This window comes from Xenopus laevis, chromosome 5S, assembly GCF_017654675.1.
Source record: "Xenopus laevis strain J_2021 chromosome 5S, Xenopus_laevis_v10.1, whole genome shotgun sequence".
NCBI lineage: Eukaryota > Metazoa > Chordata > Amphibia > Anura > Pipidae > Xenopus > Xenopus laevis.
In genome coordinates, this window is record NC_054380.1 from 36778123 (window position 1) to 36790502 (window position 12380).

A 12380-nucleotide genomic window follows, 5' to 3' on the forward strand; every position below is an offset into this window, starting at 1 on the left:
CATTTGTTTTAGGGTGGGTTCATGTCTAGGGAATTAGAGTATCATCTCACTCTTTTTTATGGCTCATCTGTTTGAAAAATGTAGCCACTTCAAGCGTTTGCACCAACATTACTATTAAAGACGTCCATATGACTTTTAGGTACCTGCCCTATTCAAAGGAACCTAAGTGCAAGAGTGCTAGCGAAGTTTCGCTAGGCAGAAATGAACGCTAGGGAAAATTTGCTATGAAATGCTTGCCCAGCCGAAGTAACACTATCGAAAATCCGCCGGCATTTGGCTGCTGAGATGCAACTTAGCATATTAATGAATTAGAGTAGTGGTAACGAATTTGCACCTGGCAAAGTGGACCGGAGTATGGTAAAGCGGTCGCTAGCGAAGATTCGCCCATTAGTGAATTTGCCCCTGTGTGTATCATGAAACAACCTGCCCCATAAATAAGCCAGCACCCTAATATCTAGATGCATGTTTTTAGAAAACTACAAAGGTTATAATGTAAGGTAATGTTCAAATGTCAAAAGACTGGTTACCTTGAAGACTTATCAGAATATATTAGAGCAGAGTAAAAAATTGTCCAAATTTGAAATGGAACATGGAGGGGAGTCACTGCTGCACGGAATCACCAAGCGGATCTGGAATGCAGCAATCTGTTATCCGGTGCAGCATAGCTAGTAAAGTCAATGTAGAGTAAGTTTTGTTATACATGTGTTCTTGTTCAGTGGACTACAAAAAAAAGTTTGATCCCTTAAGGACATTTATGGTGTTACATGGGGAAATGCAATAAGCTGTGAGATTTTCACCCTTGCTCCAAGTGGAAGTGAATATCCTGCATTCTTGTATGGCTCTTCCACCTGACACATTTGGTAGAATGAATGTTTTCATTTGCCTTGGACACACTGGGATTCATTTTTGAAAACAGGTGACAATTTGACAGTTTAACTAGGCTAGATCTAGGGGTAGTTTGTAAAATACAAATTTGGTGGGGGTGCATTAGGGTTTAGCCTTAAACGTGCACATCTGCATAGAGCGTTGCTAACATGGCTATGGCTTCTACTCTTTTGTATCTGTATCATGTAGGTTTCAATATTTTTTATTGAAATTTTTTAAAAATAGAACATACAGTCATAAATATGACATATCTTATTAATAACAGTAAAATGTTTACATCACAAGATAAAAACAGATAAACGGACCAGGTCTGAACTTTAATGTCTGAAGAATTGGTTAATAGCTGTAATTATACATTAAAACATTCTTATGAAATATTTTCTTAATCTATAGGACCAATCACACTACAACTTTATTTTTGTTGTTTTCCTAAGTGGAGCAGAGCCTCCCTGCTAAGTTTCCAAGGGTCGCATCCATCCCTTAAGGATATATGCAGTGCATTTGTGTCCTTTTAACTAATAAACTTTACGTATTATTTTATTTGTAGATATGTCTACTATATTAAGGGATACTAATGTGAAGTTCTATCGCTTACTAGTTTATATCGATAACCATAAGTAATCAAATAATAAACAAATGAACAGGGATTGTCTAACGGGACATGTCACTGAGTATATGGATAGGATAATTAGCTATAATGACCAGTTGTTTAAGTATTGCAGAATCAAAGTAAATTTAACTAGTGAGAGATCTAAAATTCAGATAATTTGGATGCAGGATACACTGACAACCAAAGACTCGCCCTGTCGAGAAAGGTTTGTAGATTTCCACATTTAACAGCCCAAAACTTCTCAGCTGTCAAGTTGAAATTCACTTTTTTCAGAATTTCAGTAATTTTTGGAACATATGGAGATTTCCAGTTATCAACAATTAGAAGTCTTGTGGATACAAATATATGATGGAATATGGGCCTCTCTCTCTTGGGCAGGTCCCTGATTCCCAAGTGTAACAAAGCCATACCTGGGGGTATATGAATAAGGTTAACTGGTCATTTTTGTAAAACATTTTCTACTTCTAACCATATTGGTGTAATTTTAGGGCAGTGCCAGAAAATATGGTCCAATGAGCCTGTTTGGCCACAGTTCCTCCAGCACAAAGGTGTTGTTCTGCTGTCAAATTTGGATATTTTTTCAGGCGTCATATACCATTTCCAAACCATTTTGATCCAATTCTCATGATGTGAAACACAATGGGATGCTTTCTTTAAGGATTTTAGGGCTAATTCCCAATCTTCTTGTGAGATGTCAGTTTGTAAAGTTTCTTGCCACTTTTTCAATTGCCATTTAGGTGTGTCATCTTTTAATGATAATAATGCTCTATATAATACTGATGTTCCTTTTTGATTATTTTTTTCAGATTTCAGAGCAGTCTTTTTATCTGGGGAGGTAAATTTATTGGATTAGGGGGATTAGGTATCTGTATCTGTATCATGTAAATGAGCACAGCTATTGGAGGTAGTTACTGCACATGCTTCATGCCACAGGCCGGGTAGGTCGGTGGCCCTGACATCTCCTAGAAGGATGGACCATTTGAAGATGGTTCCTAGAATAACAAATTGATTGGGTGGTATGGGTTACATAGTAGTGGGAAAATGCCAGGCCATGCCAGCAGGGCACCCCAAGCAACTTTGGCCCCCACCGCAGCAGTGCGCAACCGAGGACACACGTGCGCAACTGCCCGCAGTTGCCTGAGATAAGCCCAATAAGCCCAATAAAAAGTGTTGGTTGTGTTCTGCTGACTTAATCTATTTGTCCAGTTTGTAAATATTTACACTAACTAGTGAAACTAGTAAAGTCCTTATGATGTGAGAGAGTCCGTAGTAGGAAGGAAGGGTGTGATACTACTTTCCTAAATTTCAGGGGGTGGAAATTATATTTTTGCATTAAAAAAAGACTCATACAAGCCCTGTTTATTTGCCTGCAAAACCTAGGCGTATATTTCCTCTTGAACGTGCCATCTCCTGCAACATTTAGAAATGGAACAACTTGGCAGTTTACAACATGTAGGGTCAGTGTGTTTACAGGATATTTTAAGCAAGTAGAAGTTTAATTATAGAAGCAGGACACTCGTTCGTTTTTGGGTTTACTTTTCTGTTTATTTCTTTGCTTTTCACTTTGTCAGTAGAATGCATAAGTTTCAGTTGGGTATCTCTTGGCCCGTAGAGACTTTGACTCATTTTCAATGAAATTGGAATGAAAGGCTCTGAGGAATTTATCTGATTGGATGACTCGTGTTTTCCAATTGTAGATGGCCAGTCTTGGCTTCTCTAATCGGAAATCTCTGTCTATGAGCCAAAGGATCGAATGTGCATGTGGAAATAAACATCCTCTTGGCTTTCTTCTTTGCCTGCACATGGAACTGTTGTGTCAGCCCAGATACAGGAACACAAGATGGATTTTGGTGCTGAAGCATGAGTTTACATTTTCACCCCAAAATCCACCGCATGTGCCTGCACCCGGGCCGATGCAGCCATTCTGGGTGCAGGCAAAGAAGAAAGCTAATGGCAGTTTTGTTGCTGATTTTTGGCCTGTGCTTTTCGGCAGGCCGAGATCATCCCACGTGTAGCATTAGCCTATGTGATGGTGGGTGTGCAGGCCCCACTAAACATAACATTAATCGTTGTTTTAAGGTACAAAACCTTTTTCCTTAAAGTGAAATTATCAAATATTGGACTGGCCTGCAGGGCTACCAGGATTTTCCCATCGGGCCCTAATTTCAGTAAGCCCTTTTTATTTTATTTTTTAATAATAATTTGAACAATGAACTTCTCAAACATGGGGATTCCAGGATTTTTCTTAGTAAAAAGAAAAGGTTTTGAAACTCTTTATATCCTGTTCTCTGATAGGCCCAGGCCCAGACTGGCAATCTGTGGGTTCTGAGGGCTGCTTGTAAGTAGCCATAGACAATCACTTTATTGGGCTGGTGGGGGGCTGCTTGGGCCTCTGTGTACTTGGAATGCCAGACCCTATTGTGAATCCCAGTCCGGACCTGGATGGGCCCTTGGTGTCTCAGTCTGACACTGATTGGCACTGCATTCCTGCACTAATCATAATCAGTTATACACTTGAAAATGTGTCCATTTACTTCATAGCTCCAACTGCTCTTTTATTGAAAACTTTGGCAGAATTATGTTTCTCTGATTCCCAGAAAATCCGTGTACCACTCACTGTAAAAAGAGAAAACACTACTGTGGTATTAAAAGAGGCCTGTCAGTTCACACATTTCAGAACCATACAGACTACCTTTATTCCCCTGCCTTTTATGATCTATTAGAACGAAGTCCCTTGGATGAAGACGTGGGACAAGCAAATATATATTATTTACAAAGTATGTGTGTGTGTGTTTGTGTTTTGCTATTAAAAACATTTGTCGGACTCTTTATTATTTTCTTAAAAAAATGCTGGTGTGGAGAGAATACCTGGCACTTATCCCATTTTCAGTGTGTAACTCTTGTTTGATAAATTACTGTAAAGCCCCTGTGTGTTATATTTGAAGCAAAGTGCTGTAGCTATATAAATAAGTTATGATATGATAATATATATACACAAGATCCATTATATTATATAAGTGGTAATTAAATAAATATAACCTAGTTTATTAGTGCTTTTTTTTCATGCAGCATAACGGCTTTTAGCTATAGATATTGAAGCATACATGCAAAAACACCACCCTCAAAAAGAGAATTAATGCAGGGGTGCTGGAACTAATGATTCTTTTCATATATTTTCATGCCATTTAGGACTGGTTAGAACAATTATTCCCCGTAGCCCAGTGAGGTTTACCTTATGGACACAAATTTGGGTCCCAATACTGAAAATGCTCTATGATCTTGAACAAAGTTTTCTTTCCCGACAAGATGGATTATAAATTCTCCAGGGTCACAACGCTCCCAGGCTATTTTTTTTAGGAGACCCATGTTAAAATACTCTGCCCTTGCCTGTTTGAAATGTCCAATTTCTTCTTCTGATAGAACACAAAGTTACACTTGCAAACAGTAATGGGATTTATGGCACAGTTAGCAACAAATTAACATTTTATATTACTCCCCCTTCTTTGCACAGCTACATTTATATGTTGAGTTTATTTATTATTGACAGGTGAGGTATTTATCCAGTGTCACCACTGCTTTAGTTCTCCAGCTGGCTTCTGAAAGAATGTGCAACTTGATGGCAGATGGGAACAGCTTGGTCTTTGTAGCCAGAATTTTGAGTACTAACTCTTTATTTAGAACTTATGACTGCTGCACTTTTTTGGTCTCTTGTAGGGGCATTTCAGACATGTTGGCTAAGCTAGGACATGACCACTATAGTATGTTTGCAGAACTTCTGCACTTGCAAGTGATCTTGCTAAATGATATAATATATGATATAATATATTGCTGTTAGTGTTCGAAATGGTATTACATTATTTGACTATATTTTGTTTCTTTAATAGAAAGTTAGAACTGTAGTGATATGATCAGTTTGTAAAAACATACAGATTACTGCCTGCCCAACATTAAAAGGGTGTTTATGAATGGTGCATCAAATCCTTAAAGCTGGCCATAGATGTTGAGATTTTTAAAAGATCAGATCCTGATCGTGAGACCAATATCTTCTCAGAACGATCGTACGATCATACGAATTTACCATCAACTAAAAAGACCAATTTGGCAGGAAAACAAAGGGGAGCTGCCTGCTTGGCCCTGCAAACATAGAGAGATTGCACTGGGGCCGACAAAGATTTTTTGACCTGGCCGATCAATTTCCCGACAGATGTCGGCCGAAAAATCGTAAGATGTACGATCGTTCGAATACCACTAACCGCACGATAATTTCGAAGGATTGGTCGGACTTCCCTAAAATCGGTCGTTCGGCAAGAAGAATCGTCGCGTCTATGGGGACCTTAAGTTTTAGTTCAGATGAACTTGCTCGGAAGATCCTGCCAAATAGTGAACCAAAACCGAATTTTAGAAGAAAAATAAAGCACCAGCTGTCAATATAAATACTTTGCTTATGTTGAGTAGAGCATTAATGGTACAAGCCCCCAACTATTATTTTTATATTATTTTTTTATATTATTTTTATAATTTTTTTTTTTATATTTAATTTTGAAATCTGACATGGGGCTAGACATATTGTCAGTTTCCCAGCAACCCGCAGTCATGTGACTTGTGCTATTATAAGCTTCAGTCACTCTTTACTGCTGTACTGCAAGTTGGAGTGATATTCCCTTTCCCCCCAGCAGCCTAACAACAGAACAATAGGAAGGTAACCAGATAGCAGCTCCCTAACACAAGATAACAGTTGCCTGATAGATTTAAGAACAGCACTCACTAGTAAAATACAGGTCCCACTGCGACACATTCAGTTACCGTAAGTAGGAGAAACAGCAGCCTGCCAGAAAGCAGTTCCATCCTAAGTAATGGCCCTTTCTGGAAGCACATGACCAGGCAAAATGACCTGAGATGGCTGCCTACACACCAATTCACAACAAAAAAAAATACTCTTGCTGGTTCAGAAATGAAATTTTATATTGTAGAGTGAATTATTTGCATTATAAACAGTGTAATTTAGAAATAAAAACATCATAAAAATCATGATAGAATTCACCATATCTATTGGTGCATGCTTTTTTTCTTCTCCTTTTTGTCATTTTCAAATTTTTCCAGAATTTTTGCAGGTTCCTTTTTTTCTTATCACTCTATATATCCTTCCTTTCTTTTCTTTAAAGGAACACTATACTTACAAAATTAATACTTAAGCAACAGATAGTTTATATCAAATTAAGTGGCATATTAAAGAATCTTACCAAACTGGAATATATATTTAAGTAAATATTGCCCTTTTGCATCTCTTGCCTTGAACCACCAATTCCTAATGGTCTCTTTGCTGCCTCAGAGATCACCTGACCAGAAATGCTGCAGCTCTAACTGTAACAGGAAGAAGTGAGGAAGCAAAAGACCGAACTTTGTCTGTTAATTGGCTCATGTGATCTAACATGTGTGGATTGTTTGGTTTGTTTGTGTGCACTGTGAATCATAGGATCCCAGGGGGCGGCCCTTATTTTTGAAAATGGCAATTTTCTATATATGATTACCCAATGGCAGGTACTACTAAAAAAGTATATTATTATGAAAATGGTGTATTTACATGAAGTAGGGTTTTACATATGAGCTGTTTTATGCAATATATTTTTATAGAGACCTACATTGTTTGAGGGCTATAGTTTTCCTTTAATCCTTTCCCTTTTCCCCCATATTTCTCTCCTCTCGCCTTTTTCCCTTATCCCACTTTGCGCTGCTTTCTGTATCCCCAAAAATGTTCTTCCTCTTTCACTTTTTCCATTCTATTCCTCATATGTACACATTCCCAATTCTATTTGCCTTTTGCATTTTATTTTATTTATTAATTTTGACTTTTCAACAACCCATGTCTATATGCTACTGTCTGCTTACTCTCTGCTTGTCCTTCAGACACTGTTGGTTCTTAATGAGCACACAACTTGTAAGGTTTAGCCAGTTAAATGCATATGGCCAGCAAGCATTCTAGAGACACAGGGTCAGACTCGGGGGCCTAGGGCCCACCGGGGCTTCTGCCTCAGGGCCCCTCTCCGGCCCTTGGGGATGCTGCCTCTTCGGCTCCTGTCCGACAACCCACCCGACATGCATGTGCGCAAGCGTGCACAGCGAGCATCAGCGTACACTCATGCATGCGTGGCAGTGCGCATACTGTGTGGTGCAGATTTGGGCTGGTGATGCCCACCGGGTTTTTTCCAGATGTCCCGCCGGCCCAGTACGTCCCTGCAGAGACAGCACCAGTATATTTTTTGATTAAAAATAAAATAGTGCAGTATTAAGTGCATTTCCTGCAACTCTGCCTCCTCCTGTCAGTCTTTCAAAATAGAAATATGGGTTCTACTGTTGTAAGAGCAGATTGCTAAAAGTAATCTAGAAAGTACCAAGGTGATCGTGCTCCTATAACAAACAAGATTTGATCTCACAGTTTTTAAATTGCACAGCCAAAACAGTAAACTGCCTTATGTCTAAACATTTACAGTGGTAGATTAATGACACAGGGGGTCCCTAGGCTACATTCACACAGGCACCCCTTCTAGGCTACAGCTCAGTCTGGTTGCGTGCAGATCTAGGCATGCCTGCACCCAAGCTCTATACCAAGTTTAGCACGCGCCAGTGACATCATTGGATCTGCATGCATCTGGGCGCATGCATATATGCACCTTGCAGTTCCCTCAGACCAGACCCAGCAGCACAAATTAAAATAAATATTAAAAGAAATTAAAATAATTGAAAAAATCTAGATGAGCCCCTGATCACACTTGGCCCCTAGGCTATAACTTAGGGGAGCCTGAGCATTAATCTGCCCCTGCACATTTATTAATTCCTCTTCCATATACAGTATGCTTTGGGAACATTGCTGCTAGGAGACCTTCTTTGGCAGTGCTGTTATGAACAGTGGCCTTTTGTTTTTCTGTTCCTTTTCTTTCAAACATTTCCTTCCTGAGCTTTGTTGATTTCCTTTTTTAACACCCCATTTTTAAGGCTTACAGAAACGCCCTTAAAACTGTGTTATTGCCTATGAATTTCCATTGCTTAACAGAACAACTGCAAATACAGTCGAGAACCAAGCACTTTATTTATTGGCAAAACATGGAACATTATAGTATTTTCTATATATTGCCAAGTGAATGACCATTATACTTAAATGCAGTACAGTAAAGTAAATGTTTTGGACCATCATATAAACAAGACCATCCATTTCTTTTGGAAGCTTTAGAAATATATAGGCAGGGTGCTACAGTATGGGGTACATTTATAAAGGGTCTAAATTCAAATTCATGTTATTTAAAACTCCCATAAACTCCCTTAAACTCGAAATATGACCAACTGAAATTTATTATTAAAAAAAAAAATCAAATTTTCTCAAATTGGATGAATTTAACTAACCTGAAAGTTTTAGGCTGCAAAAATCACCAAATTGATCCCTGAACTTCTCCCATTGACTTAAAAAAAAATTGTCAGGTTTAATGTGGCAAATAGTCGAATTTGAGCTCATAAAGGGCCAGAGTATGGTAAATCTTGAAATTCTATTTAAAACTCGACTGAGCGTTTTGAGCAAAAAAAAAGAATTTGAAATTAGAATTTGAATTTTCACTTCAACCCTTAATAATATGTGTAAGGCAAATAAAACCATGATTCTCCCGCAACGTATAAACTGGCATTTCTAAAAGTAAATGCATTTGAGCAGTGTTATATGAGTCTTTGCAATATTCACATGCAACAACTTGATTTATTTTTCTATTCATAGTTGATAAAGCACCTACATTTTACACATTTCTTTAACAGTCATGAGGCATTTCCCATTCTGTTCTCTAAGCAAACCTGTTCATTAGGAATTTAAAGAATTTTACCCTTTTACCTAATGTTGAAAAGCTTTAAGTATTGATCTGTACAGGCTTTATTTTCCATAGATGGCGCAAGTGCCACTTTGGGAAAGACTATAAAGCAGGAACCCTTAACCCCCTACTAGGAATTTGTAGTCCTGTAACTCACAGTAGCATGACAACTGTAGTTCACCAGCAGCTGCACAGACCTAGGCTGAAAATCCTGGACAGGTTTTTCAGTGAACTGAATGTAAACATGCCTCCAACAATTAGGAACATGCAAAAGACATACATAATAAGAAATATGTTTGCAAAAAAATAAACAGCAAACATTTCTTAAATAGTGTTTTGATCTCTTGGTCTGTTTAAATAATCCTTCTACTGGGTAAATTAATAAATTCAACTGTTACATATAGCATGTGCTCTTTCGTGTATGTATACCAGTTGCTAGATACTGCATTGACCAGTGAAGGTGAACAATACAAGTGACATGTATAGCTTGACATACATTCCCAGATCTCATTTTCCAACAGCTGCAATATTTAAGGAAGGATTGCAGTATGCTATTGTGGAATGATTGTAACCTTTATTTTGTGTGGGCTGCATCATGTTTTGTCATGCACAATGTATGTCTTTCACTTTACTGTACTGTCTGAATGTTTTTGTTATCATTATTAAACCAACAGAACATTGTGGGGTTCTGAAGCAAAAGAAACTAACCAGATTTTAACCTGCTGTTTTTCAGATGAGCATAATGATGTACAGAAAAAAACCTTTACCAAATGGATAAATGCTCGCTTTTCAAAGGTAAGAGGAAAAAAAACTTGCCTCCAAGCCTGGAATTCAAAAATAAGCTCCTGATTTGAGGCCACTGGGAGCAACATCCAAGGGGTTGGAGAGCAACATGTTGCTCACAAGCTACTGCAATTTTTTAAAACTTGAGGGTGTTAAAAGTCTGAATAAGTACCCCAAATCAGAAGTCAATGGGAGAAGTCCCTAAAATATCCTGATCTGCTCTGGGTTTCGTGCAATAATCTGAAGATTTTGTGGTTTCTGGGCAAACCTAATCTTCATGTTAGACTATGGTCCTGTTTTGAAAATATGCCTGCCTAAGTTATGCTGCATATTTTGGGGATTTTTTGGTATTTTGGGCGTCAAATCCAAAAAAGTCAAAGTTTGAATTCAGAGTTTTTTCCCAAACAATAATTTTTAGGGAAAATGTATTGATAAATAAGGGGAAAAAATTGGGGCGGATTTGGTTGGAGTAGTTTTCAGAAAATTCTGAGATATTTTCAGATTTTGATAACCCCTAAACTTAAGACTTAAATTTTGAAAAAAAAAATAAAATAAAGCATTAAAAGCTATTTTTATTGCAGAGAAAAGGCAATCATATTTATAAATTGATTAAAATTGGCTCTCTGGGAGATGGCCATCCCAGAATTCAAAGGTTTCTGTATAAGGGACAACTTTGTTGGGCGATGCCACACCACCATTTTTTTTTTTTCTGTCTTTTCTATAGTTAAAAAAAATCTGTATAGATGCTTAAACCCTTTAAACACAGTTTGAAATGCTGAACTTCATGGGCAAATGCTCTTTAATTCTAAGATTCTGTGCAGGCATGGAATGAATGATCTGTGCGTATTACATTCCTTCCAGTCCATTACTTACAGGATATGCAGCTTTGAGGCTTGGGGGAATGTATGAAAAATTGCATAGTCACATCTAATTGAGACTAATCTACATTGCAATGATCGTGCAGTTTTGACTTATGAATGGATTCATCAAAATGATGCTATTTTGCTGTGATTAATCTCTGTTCATTTTTTATGACACTGATGTTTTCATTGCTTTCTTTAAACTGCATGATTGAGAAAATGTCACTTGTTTTGATAAATAAAACATGGTTGTGAATACACATTTGCCTTTAAAGGAGAAGGAAAGTATTCTTCCACTTGGGGGTGCCAAATGTTAGGCACCCCCAAGTGATGGTATTGACTTACCTGAAACCCTGGGCTGGTGCTCCTATCTGCAGAAAACTGCACCGGTCCGGGGTTATACCAGTGAGCACCACGGATCGATCCTCTTCCGGCATCTTCCTTCTTCTCTCGGCTGAGCATGCGCAGTAGAGCGAGAAGCCAAACTTTAACTAAAAAGACGGCTATTTCTTCTATTGGACATGTGTCTGCCCCATGAAATTTGAAGAAAGAAGCTGGAAGAGGATCAATCCGTGGTGCTCACTGGTATAACCCTGTGTCAGTGCAGTTTTCTGCTGATAGGAGCACCGGCCAGGGGGTTTCAGGTAAGTCAAAACAATCACACCAAGTGGAAAAAGACTTTCCTTCTCATTCAAAAATGTAATTATACAGCTGCAACCATTAACATGAAACCATTTGTAAGGAGGCTTATCAGGGGAACTGTATAAAACATACACCTGTATAATATACACTATGAAATTGGAAATTTGAGGAAAAGAGACAATTAATACTGCAGCTATTGTGTGTAATATACCAAGCTTTCAACAGAATGTTTAACATAAAAAAAACGCCACCATTAAACAATCCTGTTTATGGGCAAACCTTCATCCCTTGGCCCTAGTTTATAACCTTTATGTAAGACTATGGTCCTCTTTTGAAAATATGTCTGCAGTACCCTACTTCACAATCATTGCAGGCACTCCTAATACTCCGAATCATGCACAGTACAGACTCTAATGGCCAGCACAGTGCTATACCATGCAGATTAACACCAGAAAATGATTTTTTTTCAAAGTAATTCATTTATAATGTACTGTTGCCCATAACCTCCTAACATTTAGGAAACAGAAAGAGGGACAAGAAGATTTGGCCACGCCCATTTTTGTGACCACTCCCCCTAATTACCATGTTTATTTTACATAATTTGGCAGGTTATGAAAGTTTGAACAGATTTCTGTGGTTTTTATATGTTATTACAATTTTGCAAATGAAGGTGAATTGCCCTTTAAGCTGTGAGTTCTTATCTTGTCAAACTGTCACAAAAGTATGTCAAGCATCTATTCTGGGCTGTCTGCCAAG

General features: G+C 38.1%; 1 protein-coding gene across 5 annotated transcripts in view; it reads left to right on the forward strand.

Moving 5' to 3' along the window:
- The window catches only part of utrn.S (utrophin S homeolog), a 446216-nt gene that overhangs the window by 55431 nt on the left and 378405 nt on the right, over nucleotides 1–12380 (forward strand). For all 5 annotated transcript variants that reach the window (XM_041564420.1, XM_041564418.1, XM_018265201.2 and 2 more), the window contains one exon: nucleotides 10073–10134. In XM_041564420.1, the coding sequence (XP_041420354.1) occupies nucleotides 10073–10134 (62 nt within the window). The remainder of the gene's footprint in view (nucleotides 1–10072; nucleotides 10135–12380) is intronic.